The sequence below is a fragment of the Tamandua tetradactyla genome, chromosome 19 (genome assembly GCF_023851605.1).
Source record: "Tamandua tetradactyla isolate mTamTet1 chromosome 19, mTamTet1.pri, whole genome shotgun sequence".
Taxonomy (NCBI): domain Eukaryota; kingdom Metazoa; phylum Chordata; class Mammalia; order Pilosa; family Myrmecophagidae; genus Tamandua; species Tamandua tetradactyla.
In genome coordinates this window covers 62,914,348-62,939,936 of record NC_135345.1, presented here as the reverse complement: position 1 = coordinate 62,939,936, position 25,589 = coordinate 62,914,348, and the positions used below count along the sequence as shown (strand labels likewise).

General features: G+C 34.2%; 1 protein-coding gene across 15 annotated transcripts in view; it reads right to left on the bottom strand.

Annotated features, from left to right (window-relative positions):
* ADGRL3 (adhesion G protein-coupled receptor L3) overlaps window positions 1–25,589 on the bottom strand; it is an 841,123-nt gene that overhangs the window by 106,527 nt on the left and 709,007 nt on the right. For 14 of the 15 annotated variants that reach the window (XM_077136976.1, XM_077136982.1, XM_077136975.1 and 11 more), the window contains 4 exons: window positions 21,198–21,406; window positions 19,703–19,879; window positions 3,584–3,793; window positions 1,237–1,457 (listed from right to left, as the gene is read on the bottom strand). In XM_077136976.1, the coding sequence (XP_076993091.1) occupies window positions 1,237–1,457; window positions 3,584–3,793; window positions 19,703–19,879; window positions 21,198–21,406 (817 nt within the window). The remainder of the gene's footprint in view (window positions 1–1,236; window positions 1,458–3,583; window positions 3,794–19,702; window positions 19,880–21,197; window positions 21,407–25,589) is intronic. The other variant, XM_077136988.1, reaches the window with a different exon arrangement.

Sequence of the window (25,589 nt, the reverse complement as noted above, 5' to 3'; positions counted from 1 at the left end):
TTAGAATAACCTGTTCCACAGTTGTCACTGCAATTTACCCAATAAACTCAGATGGGACCATGCTTCACAAAGGTTAGATTAAAAAATAATTGCTGTTATTTACATTTAGACAAATGGCTATATAACTTATCACGCTACTCAAGAAGAAAACTCAACAGAATTTAGATGGTTTTCCTTTATTCTTATGTTGGTCTCTATGCACCAACATACATGCTATTTTAATTATACTTCCAATAACCCTGGAATCCTCTACCTGTATTCCCTCCTTATGAATCTTCACCTTTGGATGCGAATTTCTTTATTGCTGGTCTGGATGTTCAGGCTGCTGATTGTAAGTTGAAAGTCATTGTAAGTAGGTATTAAATTTGGTTTAACTTCTGTACAAATTTATATTATCTAACTCTGAGTCTTCACTGCTGTTGGAAAGTCTTTCCATAAATATCTAATTGGCTCCTTAACACATTTTCCAGACTTCTTGTTTCCAGGCTTTTCAAATCTCCTGTCTTCTCAACATGACTTCACCTATTCACTCAGCAGAATTCAGCATCTTTTAGTTGACTGAAGTTTTTCCAATTCAAAATTCACCTTATCTGTTTTATTCCTTTATACTCACCACAGAAGACAGGGGTTATTTGTACCATTTCAAGAAATCCCTAATTTAGTTAGAAGAAATTTGACTTGGTTACTCATGCCTCTGCCACCATCTAGCTCTGTAACCATAGACAAGGCAATTAATTTATCTGGTCTTTGATTTTCTCACCAGTAAAATTAATGCCTTGGACTTGGTGAATTCAAAGGCCACTTTCAGTGCTAATTTAATATTTTCTTCATCTGTTCTACCAATCTTGTCTTCCAACTTTCTCTAGGACTTTCTCTTTCATTAAGCCTTTGAATATAAATGCAAGATTATTTTATCTGCATTAATATAGCTAATTCTTTATTTGACAGCTGCCTCAATGTCCTTGAAAGATATTAAAATGATCATCTCTACGATTACTCAGTATTATGAAGTAGCAGTTTTAGAAATACACCATATTAAATCTCAAGAATATTGTTTTTCTTTTTGCATCATTACAAAAGAATGGCCATAGATTGTATTATACCCATTGCTTTTCCAGTTCCTTCATTTGCTGCTGCAAGGTAATACAAAGACCTTAGCTCCCAGGAAAATCAAATTTTTCATTTCATCTATATTTAAGAAAAGGAAAAAAGGAGGAAAAGAAACAATCAACTCACACTTTATCTGTTCCATAACTTCTGTAGTCTACTGCAGCTGACACTGCCACAATGAGTGCAGGCATCCCGTAGCCAACCAGATAAAAGTATTTCCTTCGTGAATGTTCACTCTCGAAAACCTCCACCAGCATAATATAGAGCTGCACTCCTTCCAGGAACATCCAGGTGAAGGCAGCCAAAAAGAAGAAATGTAAGAGGGCGGCGAAAACAGCACAGGCAATCTAGGAAAAGCAACGAAAGATTCATTCAAATAACTGTACCAAATGAAATGGTTGCTAACTACAAGAAAATTAAAATAAACATTTATCGAGATGCAGTAATAAAATAGATTTGCTAGGGAATAATTGAGACCAGGTTCTTAAAATAAAAGCTCTTAAAATTAAATGATGTCATTAATCACAGTGCTTTATGATGAAATAATTGATTAGCTGTTATTAATTAATTGCTTGTTTATTTCTCCCCTTCCTTATTTCAGAAAAGATTTAAGGTGCCATTGGGAAGCTCATGCTATAAAGGTGTAAAAATAGTTCTAGTTAAAATAAAGAGTTCTAGAAATGCTTTCTTTAATTTTTTGTCATTGTGCTTAATGTTGGTCTAAACAAACTTGGTTTAAAAAGGCAGCCGTTCCTTAATTTGTTTTATTTTTTAAAGTACTACAAGGTTCAGTTGACCTACATTAATTTTCTATTCTTATGTCAGTTCCTGGAATTATCATTGCTTTGAAATTCTTCACGTTTTTACAGGAAATCTTGACTAAAATTGATATTTCCCACTAGAAAAGGTTAACAAATTTATATCAATAATCAGATTAGTATGGATTCATTGATCGATATGAGCCTTAATAAATGAGACAAAAGACAGGTCAGTTTCACCGGGGTAGAGAGATGACAATGAAAGGGAGCTAAGGAAGTCAAATGTCTGATGTTTGAGGAGTTAAAGACAAAAAGTGGGGCCAAAACACTGTTTGGGAAGGAAGAGAACCCCTAATTAGCAGTAAGAATAGAGACAAATTTGGCTTAACCATACTCTACCAATGTTCTTTAGGTTATGTCAGAAATTAGTTTTATGCAGTATGCAATGTTTGATGAAGTTTATCATACCATATCAGGAAACAGAAAACAACAAGGTTTCAACATGAAAAGGAATTACACAGAATTTGAATTGTACATTAACAACAGAATAAAATGATACCTTCCTGGAAAATAACATTTCCATTTCTTGCTTTCTAAGAGTTAAAACGTTGACTATTAATTTTTATCAGAAGGCTTTACTTTGGGGTAAAGAAATGGATACTTTGATTGCCTATTCATATGTATGCATTTATGGGCAAAGAAATTTGTACATAATAACCAATTAGACGTATAATCACTATAATTGGGCCCTTTACAGCCATTAATCATGAATATGTAATCACAGGCAAGAATGCAACTGCATTTTTATTGTAAAGTACTCCATACATATGGACACAAACAGAAAACAGCATTAAGTGACTATATTATTTATTATGCCCACAAGTCTTCTAAAAAATAAGAGTTTTCTATTCAGTTACAAATTTAGTCATGAGAACCAGCTTCCATCATGAGCATGAGTCTCAAGAAAACATAAAAGACCTCACAAGAATTATAACAAAATATTATTTTAGAAATTATAAAAATAAATTTTTTCTAATACATTAGTTTTTATTTATATTCTCAGTTTTTTCTTACTTAGAACAGTTAGCCAGTGCTGTTCCCTCCCTCCCTCCTTCCCTTCTTCCCTCTCCTTCCTTCCTGAAATGACTAAAGATAAACAGTAATAAAGCACAAAGATGTTCCTTAAAGATGTGAAAACAACTTGAGTAAATATAGAGTTTCAAACAAAAATTTAGGAAGCATTCATATTAGTCTGAAAACAACCTGAAGTTCATACTTTTTTCCAAATATGTCAATTAGAAAAACTCAGCTTAGACATGCAATTTTTTAAATATTGACTCCCTTTTCTCAAAGGTATACTATCAACTTCAAAAAAGTAACTCTTTTCTCTGTTCCTCAAATGATTTTCTTAAGCTTTTTTCAATATTCATCTCTGTGACTAAAAAAAAAAAAAAGAAAATCACAAAAAGCATGGCAGTTCTAAAGAAAGACAAATTTATGCAGCACAAATTTCTGAAGAAATGTGCACCTCAGCCATAAAATTCATTGCTTCTTTAGGACACAGGGACATGAAAAATGGCAGATGGAATAATACCTGAAAATTAGTATCTATCTTTGATAGCTGGAAGAGAGGATGCTTTAAAACATGAAAATATCCAGCACTGGAGACCTGGAAGGAGAGAAATCCTTTACTAAAATCAATGTGTGTTTCTTACTGGTTGGTCAGTCCGGTTGATTCCAATCAGAAAGAGCAGCTCTGCTACAAACAGGCTGATGCAGAGGTTCTTGTGGATGGTATTACGGTCACTCTGGAGCCCGCGGAAAAAGCAAAATGTGAAGATGCAAATCAGGAGACAAACAAGGGACAGCAAAATTCCAACCCATGTGATCACATCCAGGAGAAGGTCATGGACCGCATCACTGTGCTGGAAACACAACAGAAAAGCACTAAGTTTCCAATTACACATAACCAATTCCAGTGTCTGTAAGGGCCTGGATACATGAAGCATGATTTCAATAACTGCATGAAATAGCCTCCGCACCCACGATGCATAAAGTAACTTCATTATTCGGGTTTTCAATTCCACAGACAAAGCATTTTATCTTTTCTTCTTTGGGGTGTTAAGCAGTCTGATAGTCAGGGATGTCAACAGTGTTGGCTCCTTTCTTAGCTACTGACATTTTCAGCATGTAAATAGTTGAAACAGATCAACTTAATTCTGGCCAAAGCATTCAACAAAAATCTTTTAGATTTTTCAACGTGTAACATTTTTCTAGATTAATTTTCAGGTAACTCTTGGTAGGCAATACTCTCTGTTAAAAATTGTGCTGTACATTCAGGAAAGTGGTTTCTCAACTGAAATGACTTTTTGAATTGCCTAGGGATTTTATTACATTCATGTATGCTATAATACTTTATTAGAATTTCCAAAGGTGAGGTGATAAAACTATGTATTTTTATAAAGATACCCAGTTAATTCTTATGAACAGCTATACATGTGTACCATTTATTTAGTGGAAGATCTAAACGAATGTGGAAGTCTTTGGATTTTGATTTCTATTGAATGTTTAAGGAGATCATCAAGTTTGATCCTTGCAAGGTTTTGCATGAATGGAATCTGTTATACAAGGAAGGAAAATAAGTATTCAGAATTACTGTTGCAGATCCCAGCATAAAAAAGCTGGGGGAAAAGGAAAAAGAGGACGGGAAAGAGGAGGGGGAGAAGAAGGAGCAGGAAGAGGAGAGGAAATAAAATGCTCATACTTCTGAAATATGTTTCAATTCCACTAAAACTGTCTTCCTAGCTCCAACTTGTCAAATCACTTGGTCTGTCCAATTTCCCATTTCTGGCTATTGACCTGGGTCTTTGTCCTAAGTTCAAAACTCTAATCCCACCCTATTGTAGTATGCCTCTACCCCAAACCACTTCTGTGAAGATTTAGAATTTAGAGTAGCCCAGTGGGGAAATGGATAAATAAAAATAGCTAATTTAACAATAGCTCATTTAAGAATATTTTAAAGAATGGTAGAAAATCAAGGTACTAGATTCATAGTTATAAACAGGGGTACTTCTCAAAAATCGAATATGAGATTTTAAAAAAGCAAATGACAAAAATATATACAGTATGATATCATTTATGTAAAATTAAAACACAATGATACCAACTTATTTTTGTACTGTGCATAAGGCATAACAGTATAAAAGTAGATTCATGGGAAATTTTTGAGTTGACAACAAGGAGGTGTATCAAAAAGTAATTGATACATTTTCCAGTTTAGTAAAGCATACACTTTTTTTCATTTTATAATGAAGGTTATTATATTCAGGTATCTCTTATAGTAAGTTACCCACTTAAAATATACAAATGAATATCCAGGTTGTCTAATTTTATTTGTTTTTATTCACATTTTATACTTCCAAAGATTTTTCTGAATGTGGACATTTTTCTTATAAGAGAGCCACCATACCGGAGCACTTCTCATATTGCCAGATATGACTTTACAGTTGTGATTTGATGAAGAACTCTGCTAGAGTACTGTCAGTGAAACAGTTTTGAAATATTCCTGCATAACTCTGGATATGTTTCTCAGAAGGGGCTCAAATCATGAAAGAAAACCACATGAAATTTTGTTTTAACTGCTTTGTTCGCCTAGGGACACTACTAAAGTAGTGTTGGTTCTCTGATAGCTTAAATTACTTTTACTGTTTGAGAGTGGAGAGTGGTTAGTGCTATCTGGTTGTCTGAACAGAGGGCTATTTGCTCTCTTCTTTGACTCAAAGGAAAGATGCTGTGATTGAGTATCAAGCACCAACGTTCGGCACAGCAGTCTTCCATAATGGGAAAATGACAGGGATAATATATTCTCAAATGTACCCTAAAGACCTAAAATATTAAGAAAAAAATGAAACCAAAACCTCCTACCTTTGCCTGGGGAGTTGCATTATTATAAATTTATTTACTTTATTCAGTGCCTTCACAGGCCCTTCAAAAACCCCATACAGAGTTATTAAGAGGAGAATACCAGATTTCAAAATGTCAGTAGAAATACATACTACTCAAACACGGAACAAAAAAGCCCAGCGATTAATTCAACTTTCATGTATCACTGTCTAGCTCAGAAAACACCAACATCAACCACTATATGTATACTTTACTGGGATTGCAACATTGCTGAAATACAATTCACTACGAGAATTTTATCAAGACAAAAAAGCAAAGGCCACTGGACATTAAATGCTAATACGATATGTGATTATAGCCTTCTTTATAAGAACTGAACTATTATAAAGAACTCCATGGTAGAATTTCCAGGAGGCCAGTGCATGAAAAAGTCTACTTCAAGGAGATGGCCAACTAAAACTCAATCATATATAACATAAATTGCATGCCTCTGAGGGCAGAAATTGTGTCCATCTTATTAATATTATATCACAGGTCCTAGTACTGTGCTTGACATACAAAAAAATGCTTAGTAAATATTTGTTTTTAGGTGACTATATTCCTACTCCTCTTAACACCAGATGCCTTCAAGTGGAACCCTCTCACATCAGTGTTGCTTTAAATCCATTTAATCTTCACATAGATGTTTAATAATATGTCACATATTACATGTCTAAAACTGAGCTCCTGATTTTATCCTGCCCCCAACCAATCCTCTGCTGTTTCCTCTGTTTTTCCCATTTCAGTAAACAGCAGCTCCATTTGTTGAGGTATTTTAACCCAAAATTTAGTCATATGTTATTCCTGTCTTTCTTTTCCACACTACATTTAATCCAGCTGAAAATGTGGGAGGTTTTACCTCTAAGTCTGGCAGGTTGCACCATCTCTACTGTACCATCTTGGAGCTACCTCACTGTTTTGTTTTGTTTTTTATTATTATTAGCTTCTTTAGTAATCTTTCTAATTTGAACCTCATCCTTCTTTCCTCTTATTTTCAACAGAACAAGACAGAGGGATCTTTTTAACATGTAAATCAGATAAAGTCACTCCTCTGTTTAAAGCCTTCAGTGCCTCCATCATTGAACTAAAAATTGAGTTCTTTACAAAGACCTGAATGGTCTTACAAGAGCTACCCTACTGTGAGTTTATCTCCTACCCTCCCCCTTACTCACTATATTCACTCCAGTTGGCCTGCTCAATTCTTCGAATATGGCAGGCACATTCCAACCTTAAGGTCTTTGAACTTGATATTCTGTTGGCCTGGAATGCTCTTCCAAAAGACATCTGCATCTCACTACCCTCCTTCAGCTGTTCACTCAAACGTCACCTTCTCATCCACTTTCTGAGTCACCCATCTAAAACTGCAAACACCTTTTCCTCAATATAACTCTTCCTTTCCCTGTATTATCTGTCTCCTTCTCACTTACCTAAAGTCTGTATTTTATTTATTTTCTTTATTTATTGACTGTGTCTATCACCAGAAATTAATACCTAAGAAAATAAGTAGTTTTTGTCTCTTCTGTTCACAGATGTATCCCCAGCTCTAAAACAGTGTTTGCTGTAGAGTGGATGCACACACAATGTGCTGACTGAGTAAATGAATCCTTCTTTAATGTTTCCCTTATTCGCAATGGACTTAGACTATAAACTACAAGTTGTAACTTGCTGTGCACTGCACAGTCCTTTGGACTCTGGTTCTTAAATCATCTGCTCTAAAATCTTGAGTAAGAGATAAAGAAAATTGTAGCTGGAGAATGAGAAGCTTATTACACAATATCTCAAGATATCTTGAAATCTCAATGTGTCAAATAATTATGAAAATGGGCATCAAAATATGCATGTAAGTAAAGGGATTTTAGGGTAAGGCTTGGAGTCTAAAGACTTGGGTTTAACCTCATACTCCAATTTATTAGTTGCTAACCTTAAACAAACTACATAACCTCTTTGCATATTGAGAAGACCCATCACATGAGGATCTAATTACACAGGACACAGTTTATACTGATGAGCAATTAGCATAATATTTGTGAAAATAGGAAAGTTAATGGTGCTTATTTATTTCGTTTTTTTAATCTGAAAATATTCTGGAAATGTTTTCATGTTTGACTTTATCTTGCATTTAATCAAAATTCTGTAAGATGGGTGGACCAGAAAAATAAGGACTGTATTGATGATAATCATTAACTTTATTTTAACTAAGGACACAAAACATTATTCCAGCCAACTAAATAATTATTTACTTTTGCTTTATAACATTTCCAGCTTAATTTTTATTATTAATATTTGTGCTGACTTTAAAATGAAGGCCAAAAGAATGCCCATAGCATCTGAGGCATATTTTAAGTTTAGAATCTGAATTCTATCTTCATTACTGTATGATTGGGTTTATGATTTTTAAATAATAAAACAAGAAGGAACACAATTTCACCTACATATTCTTCCTCCTCTGAACAAGAAGAAAAAATAAGTAGTGAAGAAAGATCTACCCTTAAAATTTTGTTCCAGGGTCCATACCACAGAGCTGTAAATTCATTGTGAAGAATGCTTGGGAAACTTACAAAAAAATAAATAATCAAAGACTTCTAGGAAATTGCCTTCTTAAGAGAAGATGGAGTGTGTAAGAGAAGACCTTAGAACAGGATGACAGAATGATTCAGCAGAAGTTTCAGGAAATTCAATGATTCTATCCTTCGTAGAAAAGAATATTTGTAAAATCAATACTTCTTTTTTCAGGCTTCCAATGAAGTTTCTATTATAATGCTTTTACTTCTATAAATGTCAAATATATTCTAATACTTACATTCAGTTTCTGATTTTTCTGTTGTTGTTTTTTTTTTTCTTGACCAATTTGCTTTGTCCTGTCATTATGGATAGCTGAGTATTCAAATACCACAAAATGACTATTGTCATGTTATGGGGTGGGAGGTGAGAGTTGGGAAGATAATTAAAATAACAATACTTGTGAAAGCCACTCTGTCAATATCAAACTCTCAAGTGTACCAACAGGTACATTTAATGAATTCCTGTAATAGAAAATTGTGACTTTTGTCTTATGATTTAAAAATAACGCGGGCGGGCCGCGGTGGCTCAGCGGGCAAAGTGCTTGCCTGCTATGCCGGAGGACCTCGGTTCGATTCCCGGCCCCAGCCCATGTAACAAAAAACGGAAAAACAAAATACAATAAAACAAGAAAATGTTTAAAGATGTTTCCCTTTCTTCCTTCTATCCTTCCTTCCTTCTCTCTGTCTTTCCTTTAAAAAAAAAAAAAAAAAAAAAAAAAAAAAAAAAATAACGCACTTTGACTACACTAAGACATCTTGCAAAAGTCTTGACATTTCTAAGTTTACTGTTCAAAAAGTAAGTCAGTAAATAAGATGGTGAAATAGGTTTTTAAATGTTTTTCATTTTAACTGCATAAATATTTTCAGATGAGTAAAAAACTATATGAAATAATTTTGTACCTTTCTGGATGGTGTCTCTGTTTTTAAATTTTTTAGTGAGTTGCATTTTTCAGAAACTTTTGCACAATCATCCTATAATAATTATTAATTGCAGATAGTTATCAATACCTGTTTAACTTTCTGCACAATAATGCATTAACGTTGGTTGGGTTTGTTAAAACACAATAATATGATTTTCAAATTGTTTCTTAAACACATTTGTTTTGAAATACTGGTAATATAGTTAATATGAATTTCTTTTTCTGCAAATAAATGAGGATTCACATTGTTGCTAATATATCACATAAGCCTAAGGCATTGGTTTGGACTGTGAATTTTATTGAAGCCAATAGTTTCAAAAGTCCTATTTTCTGATAAATGTAGTATGAAATTGGTGAAATAAGTTCCTGACATTGCTCTAACTCTTGGAACCAGATCATCATATGCCAAGGCCAACTGGCAGGCTCTTGGGAAATAAAAGAGTTCAGTGGTCTGAGGAAACCAGGATTTCCTTTGCAGAACAGAATAAAAATCACAGTTGAGTAAAAAGTACGAACAATATGATTTTATTCCTTATGGCTTTTTTAATAGTGAATTAACAAAATAGCCTACCAATATTTTTCCAATTTGTATCAGATTGAAAATTCAATCCATTTATTTTTAAACTTTTGTGGCTAAGAGGGAAACACTGGCAAATAAGGCTCCATGATTCATATTCAACTGACCTTTGTGGAAAATATAACTTGTTCAGCAAATTTCTTTGGTTTCACAACTATAGTATAGTATACTAAGTTAGTTGAGATTTTCTTGCTTTAAATTGAAAAAAAAAAAGACACCTCACCATTTTTAATGAATCAAATATGCAGCTACCATAGTGAGGGAAATAGAAAATAAAATAGTAGAAAAAAAGTGGAAATAAAGTAACTTACAGTAACTGAGAGTTAAATTAAAAGATGAGCATAAAAAAAAAAGTAGACTAAAATTGATTAACCAAAAAGCATTAGTGATCCTTTGGAAATTTTTAAGGGAAATGGAATGAACAAAGAGTAGATAAGAAAAAGATTTTAGAATTATCTGTGGTAAGGGTGAGGGCAAGATCTGAAGCAAGGCAGAGAGAAAAGTTCATTCTTAGCCTTTCTGAGTTAAGTAAAACATAGTGGTAACAGTAGTAGTAGTAATGATGATATAGCTAACACACATAAGTCTTTGAAAACACCAGATATGACTGGAAGTGTTCATTTATGGCAATTCATTTAATCCTACCAAACATTTTGAGGTGATACTATGATTTCTATTTATTTTACAGATTAAGAAACTGAAGCACAGAGAAAAACTAATTTAGCCAAGATTATACTAATCCAGTTGTGGTGGTTTGAAGCCATTGTGTACCCAGAAGAAACATGCTCTTAAATTTAATCCATTCCTATGTGTGTAGACCCAATATAAACAGGATCTTTTGACGAGACTATTTCAGTTAAGGTGGGACACACCTCATTGAGAATGAGTCTTAATCCTTTTACTGGAGTCCTTTATAAGAGGATGAAATTCGGACAGAGATAGAAAGCCATGGAAGCAAGAAGCTGAAATCAACAAAACCTGGAAGAGAAGGGAGAGACCAGTAGACACCACCATGTGCGTTACCATTTGGTAGAGATAAGGAAAGGATTGCTGGCAGCCGGTCCTAGGGAAGAAAGCATCACCTTGATGATGCCTTGATTTGGATGTTTTCTCAGCCTCAAACTGTAAGGTGATAAATTCTCATTGTATAGACCAACCCATTTCATGATATCTGCTTTAAGCAGTCTAGGAAGCTGAAACAGTGGTAAAGGTAGGATTAGTAGTAAGGTGACCAACTGCTCCATATTTGCTCAGGAGTGTCCTAATTTCAGCAATAAATTTTCACATCCTGGGAAAATAAAAATATAAAGTCCAAGATTTTGGTGATGGGTGCAGAAGTTAAACTATTGCTGTGCCATAAGTCATTCTGTCAAAGTGTGGGTTAAGAAGACTGTCCTTCACTACCTTTGAAATACACTGCAGATAAGAATGGAGACAAGAATTACAGTAAACAGAAATTCATATCCTGGTTCTTCAAGACTGTTTAATAAGTGAAAAGACTCTAAGGAGCCTAGAAAGGGATGAACTGACTCTACCTGAGTTGTTTGAAGTTATGTGTATGTAGGGACAAAAAGTTCATACAATTCAAAAAAAGCCTAATATTTCGGAAAAAGAGTATTTCCAAAAAATATTTAGAAAAAGTCATCAAAGTTAAACAGAAAGAATGCTAAATAATACTAAACTAAATAAAATACTATGTAATAATTAAACTAATTATTCACTAAAACTGTAAATTATTTGGAATCCAACTTTGGTTTCTTATACTTCAATAACCTTTGTGCTTGAAAACCATTTTCCCTGATAGTGGTTTAGCTTATGATGACATCCAATATGCTTCAAAATGTTTAAAAATGATGGAAATTTTAGGCAGAGATAGCCTATACAATGAATTCATAGATTCAGGGGACCTAATTAACAAATAGCTGATATAACAAATAAGCCTGCACATAAAAAGTGGACGGGCATTTTTAGAGAGCTGGAAACTAATTCTTATAAGTCTAAAAAGTTGCTATTACAATTAAGTAAAATCCAAAGTATGCCATGCTCCAACACCTTTGTTTTTAAAATATTTAGCTTGATGTCATCACATTGAAATCAGGAATCAGTGTAATATGGTCTTAATAAGAGCAGAAGTGCAAGTCAAGTTTTATGTTTGAATGTATTCAGTTTTACCTCTCTATAAAACAAAAGAAGGAAAAAGAAAAATAGGAAGTCATAGTTACTTTATGTCATAGTTACTTTTTATTAAATATAGGTAATATGTGTTTAACTACTTGTATTTATTTTAAAAACATTCTTATACTTATTATCTTTACAAAAACACAATAATCTAGGCTACAAAGTTTAATATCCAATAAAGAATTTTAAAAAAGCTAAATTGCTCTCAGAGAGCAGAACAAAACATTAGAAAATTTTTGTCTTATTTTCGCACATGTAATTTGTTTAATTAGGCCTACCATTAACTTCTAATTGCCTCTGTTAACTAGTCCAGTTGTTGCTTTAACACATAGCATTATGTAAGAAAAACATAAGAATGCTGAGTAATGTTTGGTTTTAAATGAACACCTATTTTTCATATTATTCTTCATATTATTATTAAGTAAAAGTACAATGAGTATTGACTTTGGGGTTACAAACTAATTTTAGTGAATAAATCTGCAAATACAGAATCCGTAAATAATAAGAATTAACTATATGAAGTAATTCAGAATAAATATGCTAACTGATCTCAAAGAACTTAAAATTCAAAGAGGCTAAAGTAGGCATATGAGATGGTATACTGACAAATACATCCTTCCCAGTACAAAAACTAATCCATGCTTTTTGGAGTTTCCACATTTAAGGTCTGAAAATGGCTGAAATTTTCTTCTTAATAAATATGAATTGAATAAGGAAATTAAAACATTAAGTCTATTACATACGTATATGACAGATCATGTTGCTCCTCTCCTTAAAACCCTCCAACTTTCATCTCACTCAGAGTAAAACCCAAAGCCAGTGGCCTTCTCACACTGTCTACAAAGCCTTCCATTCCACACCTTCCGACCTTTTCTGCTAACTCCCCTCTCTTGCTCCTTCCACACACTCTAGCCACACTGATTAACTTGTAGTTCCTCAACTACATGGAAATCACCCCTAGTACAGGGCTTTTTTCCTGCTCCATTTGCCTGAAAGAGTCCTCCTCTAGTTGATTTCTAAGGCTCACTTGCTTCAAGTCTCTGCTCCCAATACCAAGCATAGAGTCTTGTGGAAGAGGTAGGCAATGAAGTGGATGACTAGGAAATAAATAATTTTGAATTGTTATAGGATTTAAGAAGGAAAATATATTATTACAAGACTGTTCAATGAGAAAAGCCAAAAAACAATTCCTGGTTCTAAAAAGCTGCCATTTTAAAAATAAAGTCAATATTCAAGATAACTAATATAACCAAGTCTTAATTTTTTTAGCTCATTTTCTGTTTCATAGATGTTATAGGTTGGTACGTCCTTCAGAAAGATGTGTTGAAGTCCTGACGTGACCTTATGTGACCTGGCTTCTAAAGTAGGGTCTTTGCATATGTAATCAAGTTAAGATGAATGCGGGCCCTAATCCAATATGACTGGGGTCTTTATAAGACAGTGAAGAGACATGGAGACAGAGAAAAGAAAATTCTATGAAGATGAAGACAAACAAGGGGAACATGACCATGTGAAGACGGGTGAGGCAGAGATTGGAGGTATGCTGCCACAAACCAAGGAATGTCTGGGGCCACTGGAAGCTAAAAAGAGGCAAGAAAGGATTCTTCCTTAGAACTTTTAGAGGGGGCACGGCCTTTTTGAACTTGATTTTGGTCTTCCATAACTGTGATAGAATGCATTTCTGTTGTTCTGACCCATCCCATCTGTATTATTTCGTTATAGCAACCCTAGGAAATTAACACAATGGAGGTTTCCATATTTGAAGGTATTCAACTTGTCAATTATCTAGGCTTTGTTCCCCTTAATAAATGTGTCATTTAAAATTCTATCTATTAATTATGATTTTTAATCTCCAGCTCTACCTCAATTCCAGCACAGTAAAGGCAGCAAAGTGTAAAATAAGTATAACGTTTGAAAATGCAAGTATTTAACCTATAGCCTCTTGAACTTTTATTTTTATTTTTCATTAATGAAACCATTTCTTAAACTATTAAAGTAACTTTTTCTTTTGAACTTAAAAAATATATATGTTATTTTTAAAAGCAAGTAGTTCTCTTCATATGCAACTATAGAGCCTTGCAATGCAAAATTTCCTAGTGTTTCCTTCTAACCTAGAAAAAAATCCAACTAGAAAATAATAGACTAACACATTCCATTATTTGAAATTAAAATTTTCCAAATATCACTGTTTTGAATCAATACAAAATTAAGAAAGGAACACAATGGTTTTAAACAGCAAAACCAAGGCTATAGTTGGGCTGCGGGAGGGTGGGGTAGAAAGAGAAGGATCTACTAAGCTAGAAAAATAGAAATGCAAATATGCAAATTAAGAGAAATTAAACCTTTTAAAGAAAGTAAAAAAATCAATGTCAAATTGAACTAGAAGAAGAGGGTAAACTTTTTTTTTTTCAATCTCCAAAAGATTATAATGTGAGTAGAGGAAAGAGCTATAGAACATACAGATTATAACACTCTTTCCTAAAGTATTTGTTACAGTACTTTGCAAAACCATAGATTTAATTCAATCGTTTGAAACTAATGCTTCCAACTAAGACTCCCTCCACAAATGGTGTTCCCAAAAGTGAGGGGTGTAAGAATTTATTCAACCCAAGTACTAGGGAAAGATGGGCATTTGTATTTAGTCTTTAACATTCTGCTGAATATGGACAAATAAATCTGAAAGTGATTCCTAAAAATGAAAAGGCTTTTAAGTACCATAAAGAAAATCCCTATCTCAGTTTAATATAAAGTTACGTTATTAAATTCCCATAATGGTTATTTTTGGATCTAAAAGAGAAGAGAATCAAATGTTTCTTTAGAAAAGATAAGTAAGGAACACTAAGAAAAGGAGCTTACCAGCTGTGTTGCCACACTGGGTTCAAGGTAGCAACTCTGGAAAGTACAAGTTAATGAGACAGGGTCTTTGGGAAGTCCTATAAGAGGTAAAACTTCAGATGTCTGCATAATGGAGAATTCAGAGATAACTCTTGATAAATTAGGTCTATGTTTTTTGATCAACCAAAATCCTTGCAGCATCAGCATTATTAGAAGCAAGAATGAAGACAAAGCAAAATAAGATAACTCTTGGATATTTAAGAAGTAACCTGCCATCTTCCATAGTTTTCCTTTTGATGGTTTCTGTCTACCCAGTTAACAAGAATTACTATGAACTGTGGTTAGATATTGGGACCACAGAGAAGGACAAAAGACAATTTCTAACCTGGAAGCACTGAGAGCCTAGAGAAGACAAATACATTTCAGAGGATTACAAGATTGTGGTCAATGCTTCCAAATTCTCCACATAATTTTACTAAACAAACCCTACTTATCCTTCAGATCAGGACTTTTTTTTTTTTTCTGATAAACCCTATCTGAGCAATCCTGCCTCAGACAGGTGATCTTCTTCTGTTTCCCTAATCACAATGTAGTCTTCAATCACTTATCACAATTGTGGCTGCAGCTTCACTTCTCTTCCCCTTTCAATCTCCTCAAAAGTATGAGGTCCTTGAGGGCAAAAGCTTCTCCCTCAAGCCCTGGGAATCTGGTAATATATCTAGCAAATGGGCAGAAAGAAGTTGCTTTTATTGAGAGAACATCTGTATGTAGCAGGCAGTATGTCAGACTTTTATGATGAGTATCTTAACTAAGGGGCACAATGCATGTGAACAACTGTTTAGTGAACAGCAGAGATGACAGGACAGGCAGAGAAGGGCAGCTCAGTTTGCAGAGAGAGCCCTGGAGTGAAGATGGTAGCCTCAGGGTAAGACAGCTTGATGTCAATAGCTGTCAAGATTACTAAACTAACTTTTCTTGCTCTCTCCAAGCTCACCAAGCAAAAATCTTTGACATAATTTTGTTTCCTTTATAGATTTTCCTGCAGGGTTAGAAAGTGATAACTAGCGCACAGAAGCAGCTGTTGTAATGGCTGCTGCATTTCTCACTGTGTATGAATAAATTAGTTTTCTGTTTTATACATTAGTCTAATATAAGTTTGGTTAGCATTTTTCTTTTTGAATATAAAGGGAAGATCAATCTCCTCGTTTCCTCTTTGTGATCATTTTATTCCCAAAATTATGTTGTCAGATAGAAAATGGGACTGATTTAGGCATAAGAGGTTGTTACATAAGAAATCCAGGACACACATATTGTGCAACTGACTTCTGAAGTAAAGTATTGATTTCCATTTATTTTATCTCTCGTTGACACACAATAATGGTCACAGTCAGGAATCTTTTATACTAAATTGAGGAGAGACAGTTATGCAATGAACCGAGCAAAAAAAAAATGATATTTTCTTGTTGCAACAAATCTGATCCATTTTTCTGATTTTTAGTTTCTTTCCTAAGCTGAACAAGAGAATCCCAGGACCAGGCTTAAATATTTCAGGTTCAAATCTAACATTTGTTAGTGGAGCCAATCTTGCTAAATCAGATCAATTTTTGATGCTTTGAGTAAATAATGTTTAAAGTCCTTCAAGAATAAAAATGTGAACAGTGTTTACAGACCTAAGATAATTTTACTCCTTAAGGTGCTAAATGGCTTGGGGTTGGTCTTCCTCTGGGACCTGCACCATTTCTCTCTAAATGTAACAGAGTCAAAGACAAAGTCAATTTTGGATAAAATTACTTGGGTCAACAGCCTCAGGTAGATCAAACTTTCGCCATGATTTTTACTTTTTAAAATGTATTGGTCATTTACATCTGCTTTGTTATATAAGAAATCCAGGACACACATATTGTACAACTGACTTCTGAAGTATGATATTGAAAATATTGTGCTTTGTTTTCATTGTCATCAGGGACATGAGAATTTGCAAGTGTATAATTTCTTCTTAATTACACATATATCGATCGCTATCACCAAGTTAATAAGGATTTTGCATTTTTATATCCTAAGTTACTCCTGAAATCTAAGTCCTCTCCATTTCTACCATGACAGTGCTGGTTTAGGCTCCAGCCTTCTTTCACCAGGATTGTTGAAATAACTGACACACTGCAGCCATTCAATAATTTTCATATCCATCATGCACACTGGATGACAGTACTCTTATCTCAATTGTAAAATAATCCAGTATCATGATTGCTTAAAACTCCAGCAATTGTTTCTTAATTGCCCATAGAATAAAAGCAAAGGCCTGAACCACACAGGTAAACCCTGAGACCCTGGCAAGAGTCCTCACCTGGGCTCCATTCCTTAGGGCAGGAGTGGGGGAGTGTTGGGTCGGCTCCTACTGGTTGGGAGCTAGAAGCAGCCTCTCTTCACCTAGTTCATGTGCAGAACTCTGGGGAGTTTGAGAATTCTAAATTTACCATCTTGCATCTTGGTCACTATAATGATATATATGCATATATATATATGCATATATATACATGCATATATATATATATATGCAACGAACCTGGGTCACCAGCATGGCAGGCGAGAATTCTGCCACTGAGCCACTGTTGCACTGCCCTATGATATACTTTCTTAGGCGGTCAGGACACATTTTATTTAATAGTTTGCTAGCTAGCTTTATTTATTACTTATACATATTCAGATATATGGGACTTCTGATATTGGGCTTCAAATTGGACCCATCTTCTGGACCTGCAGATATCACAGCTAAGCCTGCCTAGGTTTCCATATTAGGCCCTTAATGGTACCGACCTTCACAAATGCTTGAGCTCATCTCCAACTGCTAACAAGCCACCTCGCACTTATGTTCCAGTAATCCTCAACCCTTCATACCATCCTCTACACACCATGATATGTAACATCTTCATACTTTTGCTCATGCTGTTTTCTGTGACTGGAATGTTCTCCATAACTTGCTTGGCTAATCCATTCATCTCAACATAGAACTTAGAAATCATCTCCTGTAAGAATGTCATTTATTTAATTTTCCCACATTCTCTGTGCAAACCTCATTCTTAGTACTATTTTATTATATCATACACATATTTATTTCTATTTTTAAAAAATCTATAAGCCTCTTCAGGGCAACATTTTTATCTTACTCTTCATCACCATACTCCTGACACTTAATTATGTGGTGAATTGAAGAGTATGGTTAAAAACACAAATGTTATTTTATACTTCACTGCACCTATAAAGCCAATTGCCTTGAAAATATCATTTATCAATTAATAAGAATGAATATATAACAAATATTACTTACATAATGAAAAATGCTAGTTAAAATATGAAAGAATGTTCAGTCTTTGCCAAGCCATTCTAAGTTTTTAAGTACTCATATTCTTTCCACAACACAATGTATATAAAATAATTATGAAAGAGCTATAAGGTAAGGTAAAATACTATGAAAACTAAGCTATATATTTTGTTTAAAAATGTTTACATTTATAAGTGCTCTGCCCTACAGTGAAATATCAAAGGTATTTCCAAAGACACATAACCTTGCATAAATTATCCAAAATTATCATAAAATAATCTTAAATAATAATATACACATGACACTGTATTTAACTCCAGACCTTTAGAAAAAAATTGAAGCTTTATTTTAAGATTTTAAATGCATTGAATTTGTGACTCTAAATTGGCTTAGAAAAAAATATTCTTTTTACTGGATATTTTGTCTATAAGTTAAAAAAAATAGTTCCATTTTTTATTTCAAATGATTTACATAATCTAGCTCTCTTCAAGTTGTAACTTTTGGTTGAACCAACATGTGGATTCAAGTCAACAATAGTTCCTAATTTAATAATGGAAAAAAACAGGATATCAGAATTCTGTCATCCCTAGTCAGGAGTTATCGTGCTTGGAACAAAAAAAGAAGTTTCTAACTCTGTAGTTTTCCATAAATGTGAGTATTTCAGGATGAGTTTTACCAATCTCTGACGCACTGACCTGCTTAGTGATTTTTGTCTGAGTTACCTGACATAGGACTCCTGGATCCTGATAGTATTACATTCCTACTCTTAACATTTCCCCTGTTTGCCTGGTACCCTGAAGCCCTGTCAGCCTTCTCTTCCCTTAGACCGTAGTTCACATCTCTTAACCCTCTATATGTATGGTAGCCAGAGGTACACTAGGAAGAAACAACTCGAGCCAAGTAATCATATATCTGACTTTGGAAACTGCCTCTCACCTAGATTTCTCATCAGAATTGTGTCCTCTAGGATAGGTAGAAATCTTTACATTGTGCTAGAGTTTAGCATGTCCTTTATATTAACATGCTTTATGTAATGCTCAACAGCTGCTTTCCTGAGGCTCAGATCGACAGTGTTCAATCCCATGCATATCTCCTTAGTTTTTTAGCCTACTACTCCTAAACCTCTGCTGCTGGCCATTTGTACTGCAATCCTATCACGCCCTTTGTTCATGAAGCTACCTAGGTTATAGCAGTGTAGAATCAAGGTGGTATGACATTTATTCATGTGAAATAAAAGTGGAGGAGGTTAGGGAAATTTTATAAGCAAACTTTAATTTTATCAACTGTAGTGATAATAGCAAAAGGGAGAAAGAGTTCTTTGAATCCCAGGAGGATACAAGCTGGAACACCGAAGAGTTCCTGAATAGAGTTGCTATGAAAGTGGAAAAATATTGAACCTCTTTCTTAAGAAAGCAAGGTGAGATTGGCCCATCTATTTAGGATTAGTTATAGTTAGTATTCTGAGTGTAACAAGAACTTTTATTTTATGGGATATATCTTACCTTAACTTCCACATGTGCCATCAGTACTGCAAAATTGGTTAGGTGGTTACACGAGCATGTAGTATGTGTCTTATTTGTTGTCAGGAGCCGACAGCCTTGTGTTGACCAATAACCTGTCATTGTCCGCTTGGAATAGCTCCAAAATGAACAGTTAGGGTTGAAGTTCTCCTCTGACTGCTACAGGGAAAAATCAATAAAGCCAATAACTACTTTATGGTCACGTAAATTAGGTAAACATTTTCTTTACAACTTCATGCTCTGTTCCAATTTTTATTAAAGTGCCTACTAGTGTTATTATATGAAGTGAGTCTCATCAATTCCAAGCAAATTTGAGTTTATGCTGCTGTTTGTTCCCCTGGTTAGAGGTATATTCACTGTTTTTTTTTTTTTTTTTAATAATTTCAAAGCAATACTAGAATCAATATTTCAGAATCTCATCAATAATTTGCATTTCAAAGTAAAGAACTAAACAAAACAACTTTGGAAAGGATGATTTGTTCTTTGCTCTAAACAACAAACTTCAGAAGGGCTGGTCTTTAGAAATCTTTGTTCAATGTACAACTATGTTGTAACGATGGAAGTACAGCTTTATGATAATAGTGCAAACCACTGATTGTACAGTTTAATAATTATGTCTCAATAAAAATCATTTAAGAAGAAAAATTTGCAACTACAATCTTTATAGATCCATGCACAATCACCTTTGTATAGGTATACAGACATACATTAATTACTTGTACTGTCTTATATGAAGCCTTGTTCAATTCCATTGAAGATATTGTTAGCTTTTTTCATTATGAAGAAGCATTTAGAAATCCATCTGTGCTGGTTTGAAACTGTTGCATACCCCAGAAAACCCATGTTCTTTAATCCTAATTTAATATTGTTGGGTGGAATCTTTTTGATTATATGGTCCATGGAGATGTCTCCACCCATTCAAGGTGGGGTCACTTACTGGAGGGAACCATTTTGGAGAAAAGTTTCACAGCTGACACAGATAGAGACATTTCAGCATGCAGAAAGAACACTTCCCCACGGAAGCTGTTTGAACCAGAAGCCAAAGGACCAGCAGACACCAGCCACGTGCCTTTCCAGCTAGCAGAGGTGTTCTGGATGCCTTTGGTCTTTCTTGAGTCAAGGTATCTTTCTATGGATGCTTTAGTTTGGACATTTTTATGGTCTTAGAAAGTGCAAACTTACACCTTAATACATTCTCTTTTTAAATATGCATATCTGGCATATTGCATTTCTGGCAGCACACACAAACTAAAATTCCATCTATGAATGTTTTCACCAAAGGATTTATATATACAAGAAAATACCCTTCTCCCTGAAAACCTCATCTGTAAAAATAATCACCAGTAATATTTTAATTGATAATGCATAACTACAAGTCAAATACTGGAAAAAATATAAAAACATATTAATATACTTCATGTTTATAATAAATGTGAATAATGTGGACAACTAACCTTTATGTATACCATTTTCTTACCTTGATATGTTTAACAGTAAACACCACAGGATCAGCCAAGTAAACCTTATTACTGAACTCTTTGTTTATTGCTGCTGTAATAACAGGTGAATTAACAATAACAGAATGATTTGTGGACATAGCTTCTGTTCCCAACTTCATACTGGCATTCTCCGTGGACAAATAAGGACCCAAGTTGTTATACAGGACAAAGGCCACCCTGATTTCTCCTAAAATAAATGCAAACATGAATCAGAAATTAAGAAGAAACTCTGGTTAGACTGTGCATTCTATTTAAATTAATTTGAATTACACTACAGTAAAACCTGTGTAAGAATATTAACTCACAACAAAAAAGCAAGCCTTCCTTTCAACTAAATTTCCAAGCTTTTCATGGGGAAAGAGAAAAGTCAAGTGTTGTTGAAACACTATATAACTATATATATACATATATATATACACACACACATATATACACACATATATATACACACACATATATAATATCAATTCTTATTTCACTCCAAACTCAAAATTTAAATCAAGATGAATCACAGATCTGAACATAAAAACCAGAACTGTAAATATTCTAGAAAAAGGCACAGGATAACATCTCAGACTTTGGAGAAGGTAAAGATTCCTTGGATAGGACCCCAGAAAAGCACTATCTATAAGAGAAAAAGATGATAAAATAAATTTTATAAAAATTAAAAGTTGCATTATCAAACTACAGGATTAAGAAGATGTATAGTCAAACCATAGAACTAGGAAATACACACACGCTCACACACACATATGCACATACCCATATTCTGGACTCATAAGCATACAAAGTGTTTCTGCAAATCAAAAATAAAAGAATGTACAACCCATTATAAATGGCAAATGTTTTTAACATATGCTTCAGAGAAAAGATCTATAAAGGGCCTAGAAAGATGAAAACCAGTCAGACTTATTAGTCATTAGGAACCTTCAAATTAAAACCACAATGATTATATAATGATATAGCTTTTACATTGTGACTGTGTGATTGTGAAAACCTTGTATCTAATGCACCTTTTATCCAGGATATAGACAGATGAGTAAAACATATGGATAAAAAATTAATAAATAATAGGAGGGATAAGGGGCAAAATAAATTGGGTAGATTGAAATTCTAGTGGTCATTGAGAAAGAGGGGTAAGAGGTATGGAATGTATGAGTTTTTTATTTTTACTTCTTTTTCTGGAGTGATGCAAAATAGACATGGTGATGAATACACAACAATGTGAGGATATTATGAGCCATTGAGTGTACACCATGTATAGACTGTATGTGTGTGAAGATTTGTTAAGAATATTAAAAAAAAAAAGACGCCATTTTATACACACTAGAATGCTTAAAATGGAAACAACTGACAGCATTAATAGCGGTAAGGATGTGGAACGACTGGTAGTCTCATGCACTGCTAATGAGAGTATAGAAGTTGGGTTCAAGGATTTGAAGAACTGTTTGGAAATTTCTTATAAACATACCTTTCCTAGATAAGTGAAAACATAAACCCACCAAAGGACTCTACAAGAATGTGCATAGTATTCTTATATAATAGCCTCAACCTGGAAACAAATCAACTAACCATGATTAGGAGAATGGATAAACAAATTATAATATATTCATATAATGGAATATACTATGTAGCAATAAAGAAAGCCAAACTACTGACAGATGGAGCATCATGAATGATCCATAAAAATATTTTATTTAGTAAGAAACCAGGTAAAAAAGAGTACATACTGTATGATTCCAATTATATAAAATCTAAGAACTGATAAAATTTATTTATGGAAACGATAAGCAGAAAGTGGTTTCATCTGGTGGGAACTTATGGGCGGAAGAATAGAAAGAGGCTCCAGGAAACTTTCTGGAGTAATAGAAGAGATCTATATCTTGTTTTAGGTGACATTACACAGGTATGCGCAACTATTAAACATATAAAACTAAACACTTATGATATGTGCATTTTATTGTATGTAAACATAACTCTATTGAAATTTTACTTTTTCTAAAAAAAAAGAAAAAAAGATTAAAAACTTTAACTATTTTAAAACTTAATATTCAGGCTCTTCTAAAGTCATTATCTCCTGAGAGTAACCTAGTCCTTCACCTCACAGTTTTCCTTATCACAATCTTTTACACGTAATCCTCCATAAAAATAACCTTCTTTAAAGGTTCTTTCTAATCATCTCATTCCCTTTCTTATAAAAAGCCAAGCCCTATGTCTTACTGTATAAATTCATATCCGTTCATCAGAGACAAACACTGCCCCAAATACTGTGGTTACTAAGATGAAGTCACAGTCCCTATCTTTGCAGATTTTGGGGTCAAGTGAGGAGACATTGAGAAAACAGAGGCAAGAAGGAAGAAAGACCAAAAAAAAAAAAAAAAGATTAATAGAATTTTGAGGAGGAAGGCAGCTTCCATATATGAACAATGCTCCCCCATTTGAAAAATTCCCTACTCTAAAGATTTAGAGACACAAAAAGGACATAAACTTGCTTCTGGGCCTGCCTTGCAGATAGATTCATTTTGGGCACATCCGCTGAGATGCACTCGCCCAAGAATTGAGTGAGGAGCTAGTGATACAGGCGAGCAGGGTCAGGGGAGACGGTGCAGCGGGAGCAGCAGAGGACTCACCGCTCCCCCTGCCACCAGTGACACCTCACAGCAGAGTCCTGTGCTGGGATACAGGCTGCTGCCGGCCTTCTAGCTCTTGCACAATTTCTGGGATTGATCCTCTAGCCTTCTTGGTGATTCTATGAAATATCTTTTATTCTTCCATTAATATAGAAACGAGATATTGAGGAGAGCCACATGAAGGCAGGGGGCCTTCTTAAACTTCCAATCCCTATCTCTTATAGCATGGTGCTGACAATAGCAAATCATTCAATATTCTTGACTCTTGACTGTTAGCATAGATTTTAATTTGTTTTTTTTATCATTAGATGTGCTATAAAGTGCTGCTTTTTCGAATGCTACACATATAAACATGCAAGTATTTTTCTTGTAGATATGAACAATTTTTATTTATATGACTTATAATTGGCTGATCATTCATACCAATTTCCACTGCCATTCCACCTGTTTCACTAGTGCTTTTGTCAAATATAACCTTTCAGACTCTCCGCCCCCAGAATTAATGGCTCTTTTAAAAAGTCACTATGCACTGATTGGACTGTGGTTACTTTCCAGAAACCTACAACCTCCAGATGGGTTCCTAGGCCATATAAGTCCTGAAACCCAGAGAGGCCAAACTCTCCTGGACATCAACAAACCCATATTATCAACGGCCCCTTCCAATATTAAAAAATTAGACGGGGCATAGTCCAAATACCCATAGTGACTGGGAGACAGATCAAAGGAGGAAATGGAGTTATAACAGAGGAGATAGAATTTAACAAATGAGTATGACTACTGAATCATCATACTGATATTTCTTTTTTTTTTTCTAGCTATCCATTTACCTTTATTTTGCTTTTTTTTTAATCTTTAAAAATTTAGCCTACAGGGTGGGCCATGGTGGCTCAGTGGCAGAGTTCTCGCCTGCCATGCCAGAGACCTGGGTTCAATTCCTGGTGCCTGCCCATTCCCCCCCAAAATTTTAGCCTACAGAAGCTTCTCCAGATCTCTAAACATCATAAGCAAACAGTAAAGTCAGGTGAGAATGAAGGGAAATTCTCAAGAAATAGTGCACCTATAATTGTCATGGATAGTTCATAGAAAGGCACAGTTGCCTTCAAACCAAATATTTCATTAGGAAATTCATATAATCTAAGAAAACAGGGAAATTTTTTTTTAAAAAATTAAGCTTAGCTATGTATGACAAAGAACTACCCATTAATTCCTATGTCACTAGAGCTTCAAGTAGATTTCTTAATTGAAGGGCAAAAAAAAATACACACACACTCATGTCTGTCTATTCAGAGCCCAAAGGAAGAACAGTGACTTTGCCAGTGGAAAGTTTGGGTATGATGGGTATTTGAGAGTGATGAAGAGGGAAGGAGTCAAGCATAAATGTCAGGGTAAATGAGACAAAGGCCATTTTTTTTTAGTCTCCAGTGTCTTGAAGCAGCTAGAATGAAACACCTAAAATTGTAGAACTATAACCCATACCAAACTCTGAAATCTGTTCTATAACTGATCATTGTGGTGTGCTTTGAAATTTATTGTTTTTTGTATATATGTTATTTTTCACAACAAAAAGCATATTAAAATAGAAACTTAAAAAAAAATCATTATGCATTAATTTAGTAAACAATGAAATGAAAACAGAACTTAAGACTAAAATACAAATATTTCAATCCTCATTAGTTTTGTTTCTGAAAGTTCATGTATGTATGTGATACATCCTTAATGAGTTTATTGATTTTTAATTAC